This window comes from Macadamia integrifolia, chromosome 7 (assembly GCF_013358625.1).
Source record: "Macadamia integrifolia cultivar HAES 741 chromosome 7, SCU_Mint_v3, whole genome shotgun sequence".
In the NCBI taxonomy this organism is placed as follows: Eukaryota; Viridiplantae; Streptophyta; class Magnoliopsida; order Proteales; family Proteaceae; genus Macadamia; species Macadamia integrifolia.
The window spans coordinates 30,036,954-30,048,630 of record NC_056563.1 but is presented as its reverse complement, the minus strand read 5'-3'; the positions used below and the strand labels follow the sequence as shown (position 1 = coordinate 30,048,630).

General features: G+C 35.3%; 1 protein-coding gene across 1 annotated transcript; it reads right to left on the bottom strand.

The window, feature by feature from the left end:
* Positions 1-1,285: 1,285 nt before the first annotated feature.
* Positions 1,286-5,786, bottom strand: LOC122085050 (SRSF protein kinase 1-like). Its single transcript, XM_042653486.1, has 4 exons — positions 5,345-5,786; positions 3,844-4,623; positions 2,256-2,303; positions 1,286-2,177 (listed from the first exon to the last, which is right to left on the bottom strand). Exons 1-4 carry the CDS (start codon positions 5,522-5,524, stop codon positions 1,869-1,871), a joined length of 1,317 nt encoding a protein of 438 aa, XP_042509420.1. The 5' UTR covers positions 5,525-5,786; the 3' UTR covers positions 1,286-1,868.
* Positions 5,787-11,677: the final 5,891 nt, after the last annotated feature.

Sequence of the window (11,677 nt, the reverse complement as noted above, 5' to 3'; positions counted from 1 at the left end):
CCCCCCCCCCCCCCCCCCCCCCCATCCCCTTCCTTTTAACATAAACATATTCACAAGATTTGAGCACCAGTTAAGGCAAGGATTATCAGAAAACTTAGCTAACATGTAGCATAAATGCATAGACTGTTTGAAATCAGTAAGCCTATCTTAATGGGCCTTAATGGCCCATTTAGGAATCACTTGCATAGAAAAAAAAACTATTAATACATTTCCCAAGTATTGTTACTTTCTAAGAATTGAAATGAAATTGTTTTAATATCAATAGTAAATAAGCCAGAGAGTATTGCAAGACTTACAAATGTGGAATTTTTTTTTATCAGCTCCCAGTTTATTTTATTTTATTTTTTTTTCTTTTTTATCCTTCTAAGAATTTCGGTGTTTTATGTTGTTAGGGTTCATAATTGAGAAGGCTCCACAAATGATCCTGACTCACCAAAATATGTATCATAAAAGTGTGATAGCAATTGAAATACCAAGTAATAAACATGCACTTTTGTCACAAAGTTTCCATATTGATTCAATGTTGTTCTTGGAGAAAGATACGATGAGTGGAAGTGTAGGTTAGGCGAAAGCTTTTCTTCCCCGTAGTTGAATAGAGTATAGCCATTGAGATGTCATTATTTCTTTTCTCTCCTATTGTTCAAAATCCGAAATACCATTGACAGTGTTCCAAAAATCCCTTCCAACCATCAGAACCTATGGATTAAGAGATTATCTCTTCACATGTGAAAGAAAACCATAAATCAAAAGCCTACTACTAACATATTAATTATAAAATTCTATTAAATTTCGTAATTTTTTGCTGGAAAATATAGATGCGAAAATATTTCTTTACTCTACAACTACTACACCTAAAGGAGTTCCTACTCCTAATTTGGTATTGGTCAAAAGGAAAGGAAGTGAACAAATTTAAACCTAAGGGAATAAATTTCTATAATCATAATCTAACATGATTGTATAAACTACTTAAATTTCTCACCGTATTTAGCAATGATCTATTTAGAGATAATTTTCATTTAACTTCTAAATCCAAGAGATTTAGATGCAAACTAAAGTAAATTTTTTAACCAAATATGAAATGATTTAGATTTAATAATATAATCATGTAACAAAAAATGATTAAAAATGATTAAAAAAATTATATTTTAGGTTTAAAATTTTCATTTCCTCTCCCTTTGATTTCCCTTGGAACCAAACAAAGCCCTTTTATGGAAAATGCAATTTCTTGAAATCCAAATTTGCTATAAAATCATTACCTTTTTAGCAACCACTGACGAAAGAATGGTAACACAAAAAGAGAATACACAGCCACTAAATCACCAATATACTTAATTCATACAGAGCACCTCAGAGGCTCATACAAGTAAACCCAGAATATAATGATCTAATATAGCCCTTCTTTATTCTATGAGGGTCCGTTTGGATATTTGAGAGTTAAAAAGTTCCCACCCGTTGGAATTTCCCTGCTTTCAGTAGAATTCAATCTTCAACATTCTTGTTAAAACGTCTATATTAGTATGTCATGACAATCAATCTAGATGACAAGATATCCAACTCCCAGCATTCCCAATTGCACCACCAGAAACTCTGTATATCAACTGAGAACCAAAACTCTCACCTCCTCTGAAAGCTAAACACCATCCATACGCGAAGGCTGGTGATAACATGTCCACAAATGTCCATTAGTGGGTCAGATTCCTGTGCTTCATTAAATCCATCTTCCTCCTCACAATATTCACTACTTACACCTTTAAATCAACAAAAAAATTGAATCTTATTGAAAATTTACAGACAAAATTAAATCACAAACAATACCCATATGGAATTTTGAAAGGAAGCACATGCCAAAGCCTCCAATCCATTCCCCATTAAATCTTAACCTTGTTCACCCCAGCTTCCAACTTTTTTACACTAGATTCTTGGTCTTCATCACAATCTGTTGACTTTCTGATATTGAGCCACGGGTGTTGTAGGCATTGCTCGGCAGTTGGCCGATTATCTGGTGCAAAATTGAGAAGGGGACACAGAAACTCCGCAAATTCCTGGGCATCAGAACCGGAGAACTTGTATTTCTCAATCAGAAGTCGATCTAGTGGCCAGAATTTCAGTCTCCGGATCCTCTTTAGATCTCCATGTCTGTCGAAGTAGTCTTTTGATCGAGATCCAGAAATAGCTATCTGTTCTCAACACCATGGAAGAAATCATATTATTAGATGGGATGGGCAAAGAGACAAAAAAATAAAATGTTTGCTCACCTTCCGGGGCATCTTTCCGAGAAGTTCCATCATCAGAGCCAGGTGATCCTGAAAACCCACCCACAAATGGCTCAATAGAAAGAGAATAAGGTTTCCAAAGTTAAAATTCTCAATTGGGAACACTTATACAACTAACTCCTCTGGATACACATTGAATGCCCATTATGTCACACAATTAGACCAACTATTTCTCTAAAAACAGCAGATCTGTTAGTCCAACTTCAATCGGAATCTTGTTTGGAGTAACCACATTCTGACAGATAGTCTTTTCATCCGATTGTTACAAGTAACCTACAGAGCTTATCACAGTCAAAGGAAAAGCCAAGGAAACATAGATGCATATTGACAGTTCATCATGTCTTGAGCAAGACACATACTCATCCTTGTAATGTATTACTTTTTATATGGTTTCACTCTTTTATGTTTTGTTAATGCATATGAAGTGGTGCATACACATTTAGCTAATTATACATGCATAATAAAAATTGCTTTCACCAATATCATATAGGAAGTAAGGATTTAAGAACTTGCTATTGGAGGTCGGGTCCTTCACCGGCAATACCAATCTGGAACGGCGATCCAGACAACTGGAATCAGACAAATCTGGACAAATTTTATTAAAATAATAAGATCAGGTCGTCTAAACAATACAATCTGGATGATCCGACACCAATCTTTAATACCTTGATAGGAAGAGTAACACATTTAAATTTGATCAAGGTATCTGCGAAATCCTAACCTCCAACTCAACGCAGATATCACTTTGGTAAAACACCAAGTAAATCAATCAAAACATAGAATCATATTCCATGTTTAGTATAATATAACGAAAAAGTAAATGACACTACTTTGTCTGGTTCCTTCTTGTTCCAACTCCCTTATTTCCTTATTATCTTTAGCAATCCTGACTAACCACATCATATCATCAAAGGCATACTGAATGCATAACCAACCAGTGTCTCAGAGCACACATCCAAGCAGTTACACAGTGGATCAGCCTATTGGGGAAGAAAACGTATATGCATTCATCAGTTGTTTTTCATTTTGTCAATCAAATACAACATCTTATAATGGTGTTCATTAGTCCCCCTGGAAGAATACTAATCCCAAGCAAATGCTAGATGACAGTGACCAACAAAAACAACCTGCTCATGACTGGTTCATGCAACATTAATCATGTAATTGAAACAGGGAAAGAGATATGGAGGCTTGCATGATATTAATATCAAGGAATCCTAAGCAGGAACACCCTAGCATGCTCTAATGCAAATCTGACCATGATTAAAACACAGAAATGCCAGATTCAAATTTAAACATTGTGTTTGCATGATATTACTGATGTTCCAATCTAAGATTTACCCTTCACTAAATATTTATATTCAGGTTCTCTTTTTTTCAAGCAAGAACTTATCTTTCTTCCAGAATATCTCATATCGTATCATATCGATTTCAGAATGGCGACATCTAATATGTGCACTAACATCAATAATACTTTTAGTTATTGTATACAATTCCTATAGCCACAAGAGCATAAAACATTATCCCTCTATCATGTTGTATTAAATAGAATAAGATGAGAAAATCCTACCTCATCCTCACTATACCCTTGGCCACTCTTAGGAGCAAACAGCATATCTCCAGTCGCAAGCTCAAAGGCCATGCAAGCGAAAGACCATATATCAACAGGGAAGGAATATCCAGCCCCAATAATGACCTCAGGAGCCCTATATTGCCTTGTTTGAATATCTTCTGTGAATCGTTTATCTACCCAACATGCATTTCCAAAATCTACAATCTTGCACTTAAAATTAATGCCCTCCATGACCTTCGCACGCTTTGGAGAACCACCCATTGAAGCTCTCCTTTCTGTGATCTTTGCCACTGCTCTCTTTGCCTTCCTCTTCAGCTGTCTCTCATCAATATTCACCACAATCCCTCCATTAGGATTACCCTCAGGCCTCTCAAGGATTGGTGTTAACCCAGATCGAATAGGATCTTTGGCAGGATCAATGGTGGAGACGAGAAGAACATTTTCAGGCTTTAGGTCTGTATGGATTATATTGAGTTCCCTATGCAAGTAATCAAGACCTAGCAAAATCCATCTGCACATCTCCCTAACCTTGTTTAATTCAAGGCAACTATAACCGTTATATCTGATCAACCGGAGCAAACTGTCACCAAGAAACTCAAAAACCATACAAGGGTGCTGCCCATTTGGACCTGCATGCTTGAAGTGGTCAATTAATCGAACAACGCCTTTTGAATTGGAGGGGTCACCATCGGCTATTGCAGAGAGGACTTCCACCTCATGGAGGGCGGCTTGAGAAAATTCAGTGGCACTTTTCTGGATCTTAAGAGCTACATATCCCTGGAAAATAAATGGAGCAACTATAAGAGATTCCGCAAAAAATAGAAGATTAGGACAATAAAAACATTTCCCACGTAATAAGTAAAAGCTATGAAATCAAAACAAGCCAAACAGGACAAAATTACAAAGAGAATATTCCAATCATCCAACAATTGGGGAAAATGGCAGGCAATAAGACAGGTTTAGAACCGAAGATAAAATATTTTCGAATGAAAAGATTTGGACGGAACTCATTAAGAACAAGCAACCCTTCCAAATAACAAACAGATCAGAAACAGAGAAAGGAAATCCCAAGTGACATGTGATTCCAATGCACAGTTAAAAGGAAAAAAAAAAGGCATCCATCTACAGAAGCATAACTCGATTGAGGGAAGGATACTTTTATACATTACTATTATATAACTTGTGGAATCGATCCCGCAGACAGGAAAATGGAAAAAATAGATCGAGGGACGGGAAAACAAAAATGAAATAAATAACGAACGAAGAGTTCTGAAATTTCCCATTCAGACAAATCAGGAGATTCAAAGAGAGAATCAGCATACGGATTGGGGAAAAGCATAAAAGGCAGCATGAAAATCGATGCTTAATCAATTGACATTTCTTAATAAATGGCAAGTAGGTCGTAGACCATCGCAATAGGAAGAAAATCCAATCAAGCAAAATCCAAAAGATACATAAACCAAAACCAGAAACTTCAGAACAGAGAAGAACAACTTACAGAGGATTGAGTGTCGTAAGCGAGCCAAACAGTAGAGAAATTACCCCAACCCAGTTTTCTCTGAGCGATATACCGACCTCCAGCGAACGGATCTCCGATTCTCACATGATGATATCCACCTTTCCTGTAAGCGTTGGTCCCCTCATCTTCTTCTTCACCCGATGATGGAGAACACGACATCTCTGCTATTAAATCTTCACCTCTCTTTCTCTTGAGTTCTCTCTGATTTTCCTTCGGTTATTTCTTTCGAATCAGCCAATCTCTCTTCCCCCACCTTTACGTTGCTATAGCTATTGTCGTTGTTGTTCTTGTTATTTTTGGAGGTTTAGAGAGAGAAAGATAGAGAGTTAATCGAAATTCCACCTGAGAAGGAGACCGGTATTTGTTGCCTTCAACTTCTGCGATCTTTGGTTTCCTTTTATTTTCCACAAAGAGTGTAATGATCAGTGATCACAGGCTTTAATGCTTTCTTTGCCTTTTCCAAAGGTAGCCGTCGTCCTCTTTTACCCTTCACGCTATCATGCGCCACTTGTTGGCCTCCCGGGACATTTTCCAACGGTTAGGTGTCTATTGGTCAGAAAATCAAGGCTATGTTTGGTATGTATTCTTAAAAGGAGAAAGTTCCCTAAAACGCAGCGTGTCCTTAGACTAGCGTGTGGCCAATGGAAATACCTAAGGGTGGGGGTGAAAAAGAGTCGGGTTGGATTGGGTTTCTTAGAACCTTAACTCAACCCTAATATCTCAAAATTCAAGTTCATTCAAACATGTCAGATTCATGTTTAGACCCAATCCTATCGGATTCATACCAACCCAACCTGGCCCCAATTGACCCTGTTAGAGTCAGGATGGGTCTGAGCTCGATTGGGTTCTTCTACAATGATTGGATTAACATGTTTTTGCCATTTATATCATATATATTAAAATAATAATAATAATAATAATAATAATAATAATAATAATAATAATAATAATAATAAAATACCAATAAGAGTCTTAAATTACAATATAAAAATTCATGGTTAAATTTCGGGTCGGGTCGGGTTGGGCTAGGTTGAGGCCTCAACCCGAGCGCAACCCAACCCTGACCAGCCCTCAGGGTAAAAAAAAATTGGCCCAAGCCTGTTTGGATTCAGGGCAGGTTAGGATAGGTTCGAGTTGTTAGGGTCAAACTTTCACCCTTAACTAGAGGTGTCAAAACCTAGCTTGAATCGATCGAAAAATTCCAAACCAAACCAAACTAATTCTTAGGTTGTGTTTAGTAGTCATTTAGTTAAATAAATGAAATTTTCAGTTTCCGTATTAAAATGCCATTTCAAAACAAAAAATAGTGTTCGGTGAACCTGATTCATAAATGATTACCCTAGTTGTTTATTTTTCTTGTATTTGGAACGAAATCGAAATGATGGAAAGATGTTTCATCGTTCCATCATTTTGCGTTTCTAGCGTGTTTTTTTTTTTTTTTTCCTGATAAATCAAAAAACGTCTGGATGACTACCAAACACAGCCTTATTTGAAAGGTTTTAGACTGAGATATATTGGGATTGACTGAAAATCGGTCCAAACCAAACCGACTAATAACCAAATCGAATGAAACCGATAAAGAAAATAAATGATTATGATATTCTAACTTAGTGAATTGATTATCCATCTTTTTCAGTATTAGTGGGAATAGTGGGAATATTTTTTGCTGTAAAGGGAATTGTTATACATCAATGAATATGAGGTTATGAATAGAGAAATTGATTTGTAAATTATAACAATGTTTTCATTGATTTATTTGTTCACTATACAAAATTAGTTGGATAGTTAAATGAATTATTGGATAATAGGTTCATTTTGTGATTCCAATATTAGTTATCTTCTTAGTAATTAGTTGTCCATTGATTTCAATATTAATATCTTTCCATTACAATGATAACCCATGATTTAGTCACAGATATAAAATGTTTTTGTCAAATCATTTGTCACTACAAAGTAATGAATGTAAGATTTCCTTATGGTTCAAGTCCGATAATAAACCAATCTAAATCAATATTAACCCAACATTGAAAAATCGAAACAAATTGAAACCAAATCGGACTGAAAATCGAAATTCCTTGATAGATTGGTTTTGATCTCTCTCGTTCTTAGACCGAAATTGATTCAGCCGAACCAACTGATTGACACACCTAGGCATAGCATCAACAAGGGCATGATTTTTTTGCCTTTCATGAATGGAGTGGTCTTTTTGCCCCCCCTCCCATGTTTGGGCGTAGGGACCGCGCTGTATGTAGGCTTCTTTTTTTCATTCTTAAATTTGATATTTCATAATCAAAATTTTTATGTTTATAAAGAAGTGTTAAAAAAAAAAAAAAAAAAAAAAAAAAACAAAAAACAAAAAAACAAACAGTAGCACATAAGGGCCTGGTCTGTTAATATGCTTCATCAATCATATATTCTTGCTCAAGCTAGGTGAATCGATAATAATTCATAAGAAAAAAAGTATTATTGGTGAAGCCTGATCTCAATCTAATCCTGGAAATACTATTCAATTTCAAATTTTTTTTGAAGACATTTATGCTAGGGTTGATTTTGAACTTTCAAGGAATTAGGTTTATCTATAATGTAATGAATGAGTCTTAACATGCATACGAGTGATATCTTAAAGATCTATGTGCGAGAGTTTGTAATTTATTCATCATAATAGTAGAAGCTTTGGTTTATCACTGACTATAAATGTAACCCATATTGGTGACCAAGTAAAATCCTTGTGTTTTGTGTACCTATTGTTAATTCATAACTCCTAACAAAAAGATTCCACAAAGAGGATATTCCTTCCCATGCCCCTCTCTAGCAGTTATAATGAGCAATGGGTTTCTCGTGATGCACTCTCTCTCTCTCTCTCTCCTCATATAGAATGTGGGTTATTAAGTTCAATGTTGATGCGCGTTAGTGTCTCCTTTGCGCTTGTTGTTGAAGAGCTGACTGTGAGTCAAGCACTTCTTATTGCTTCTCAGCATCATTTGCTTTCCGTTATCATCGATAGTGACAACTTCCTGCTCATCGATATACTCAACAAAAGATCCTCTTCTTGCCATTGGAGAAATTACATCTATCGTTCTTGATTGTCAACCACATTTAGCTCAATGTTTCACCATTATTGGCTTCAACCACATTCTCCTGAAGGCAACCATGTTGCGGACTGCTTGGCTTCTAGAGCTGTTGTTGATCAATCCCCCCTCCTTTGTTTCTCCTCCCTTCCCCTCTTTATTAGCTTTCTTTTGTATGCCGACTTTGTTGGAACTTCTTTCCCCCATTAATAAAGTATTTTTATAATTAAAAAAAAATAAAAAATTACCCATCTCATATCCTCTTATTGGTGTGGAGAATGATGCAGAAACCTCTGGCTCTTATTTTTATTTTAATTTGTAGTTATTTATTTTTTAACCCCAATTGATAGATGGGCTTTTGGTAAAACGGTTAAACTAATATCCCATTTGCAAGATTGCAACAATGGAACAACAGTCCATTTCATTTGACTGGTATAAATAAATTTCCTGTATAGGGCTGAGTGGTAGACACGCAACATTTATTGATGTCCATTAGAAGATCTAATATTTGTGGGGTTAGTCATAGCCCATTAAGGTAACATTAGACGGTCGGTTTTAAATATCCATCACCAATCCAAACATAAAGTTCGAAAATTGTTGAATAGTCAACCCATGATCCCAGCCACAATCCATCAGATCATCAGATTGCATTTTGATGGTAGATCCGAGTGTGTCGGTCACATGTGGGTCCCCCCTTGAATTGCTAGTTGTGAGTATTGTGACACAAATATTAGGCTTACGTGGACTAAAAAGGCCGAAATGGATGTCACTCACCAATCATCATTCTCCTCTTACCTTTGGAAAGAAGGACTCGTCTAACGTGCGCAAGGATGGCAGAGCACACGCTCGTTACGCAAATCGATTCAGATTAAAGGTGTGATCGACAAGTATTCTTATCCTCTTTCTCTTTCAAAAACACAATTAAAGAGAGAGGGATAAACACACCAAGTCAGTAAGTAATACCAATGGAGATGCAGAGGAATCGAATCCTTTTCAATGTCATTGGAGGCCCAATATGCATTCAATGGCGGTAAGAACTTGAGCATGCAATCCAACACATAATCCCATATTCCCAAGCTCTTCTAACTGTTGGACAATCGTTGAGCCTCTAGTGACATTGGAGAGGATATGAATATAATAATGGATGAGACATAGACACAATGAACCCTATCTTATTGTACACCACTAGCCTTTTCTTTCCAATGATTTTTTTAATAAAAAAAAAAAAAAAAAGGAGAATTACGAATCAAAAGGTCATTTGTTATAAATCATTTATAAGGAGGAAATTTTCCACTTATAAATGAAGGATCCATTATTACTTTGTTTTTATTTCTTACCCTTCGGAAAGTTTTCCTCCACATGTTCCATTTTTATTTGCTCTTATTCAAAAAATCTTGAATACCTCGTAAATAAAGGATTACATTGATTTTGGATCTATTTATTATAAATTGACTAAATTATCATACCCGTCATGGACAAGACCCTATTATATTCCCGATCACATATGGGAACACTATCATCATGCAATGATGACTTATGATGGAAGTTATTGCCAAACAAGAAAAGAAAAATATGATGGAAGCAAAAGTAATAAAGAAGCAGATTACTATGGATGATATAAAAACAATAGATACGAAAGAGCTATAGAATATAAGCGTTTTTTACGATCCAATTCATTACATACCTCAAAACAATAACCACAACAACTACCTAACTGACTCGAAGCAACTATGAATTAGATTAATTAATAATTGATGTAATGACTCACTAATCATGTGCCAACTGGACCGTAACAGTATCGCTTCATGCCAATTCTGATTTGATTAAAAAAAAAAAGAAAATATTATTACCCTTTCTATTTATTTATTTTTAAATAAAAAAAAAAGAGGTATCCAGGCCTTCGACTTTCACTGATAGCAGTGAAGAATAATAAACACTCTCGTCGGCTCGTACCAAGTTCGTTGCTCACCAACTGCGCTACCTCCTTGGGTTTATTACCATTTGTATCTTTTACCAAAGAAATAAGACTACTACCCTGGTGGACTTGGATCCTCTGTGACGCAATAGGGCGCATGACGTGCATCCAACGTTTAAAAACGCCTTGATTTACATGTTTGGGCGTTTTTAACGTTGGATGCACACCAGACGGCCTACTGCGCCACAGAGGAATTCAATCCCCCTGGCCACAACATCCCTTATCTTTCAATATCGTTGCCCTATATTTAAAATAGACAATATAGGAAAGGTTTCTACATTAGACCTATAGTAATCACTTCTTAATGGAAACCGTTTCCTCCACTATTAAAATTTCAGAATGAAAGTTCACAATGGAAACACACAAAAAAAAAAAAAAAAAATCCAAAATATAATGATTGAATTATATAATTAAAATTGAAAAGCATTTTCAATTTTTTTGACGATTTGATATTAGACTGAGGTTATATAGTTGTGTTTGTTGTATGACGACGATCCAAATCTAATATCTCAAATCATTAAAACATTATCGTTGGAACTTAATTTTCAATTATTATTATTTTTTAAATTATCGATGATGTGATTTTAAATCAAATTACTGTAATTAAAAATACTACATGGACAATTATGTTTCATATAAATAAAAAAATAAATAAAAAGGTATATCATTTCAATTGATATTTTTAATCAATATAGAAATTTAAGACATTTTACTATCATATGTTAATATTGCCACTCGTGCTTGAGTACCAAAAATATTATTTTTAGGGGAATTTACTATCATTCCCCTATTGTTGGCCTGTATTTACTAAAATTTTCTTACTTTTTACTTATTTTATTTTATGATACTCCATTGTTTTTTTTATTTTTACATCTCTTTCTCCTCTACTATTTTTAAACACTAGATCTCCCCTCATTTTCACTTATAACCTATTACATTTTTTTTTTTTTCAGATTGATTGGTTCAAAACAAGATAGAAATCGGTTAGAACCAGAATTGGCTGAAAATCGATAGAAATAGGTTAAAACCGGCCAAATCTCTGATTTATTCAACCAATCTTATTCCTATTTTGAAGCCATGAATTCTACCATTAAAATCCAACGATTCACACCATATAGATTTCATTCGCATATAACTGAATATAATGTTAAATAACAACAATTGCCTCGCGCAATTGGTGAGTCGTAGTGTGTAAAAATCTCATGTTTATCGGGAGGTCTTGAGGTCGAACCCCCTGGCTGTTACCTACTTCCCTCTCTACCTATCAGA

Coding starts and splice junctions, on each gene's coding strand:
- LOC122085050 (XM_042653486.1), bottom strand. CDS start 5,524: ATGTCGTGTTCTCCATCATCGGGTGAAGAAGAAGATGAGGGGACCAAC. Junction 4,624..5,344: donor CTTACGACACTCAATCCTCT/GTAAGTTGTTCT, acceptor TTTATTTTCCAG/GGATATGTAGCTCTTAAGAT. Junction 2,304..3,843: donor AAGGGTATAGTGAGGATGAG/GTAGGATTTTCT, acceptor GTGGGTTTTCAG/GATCACCTGGCTCTGATGAT.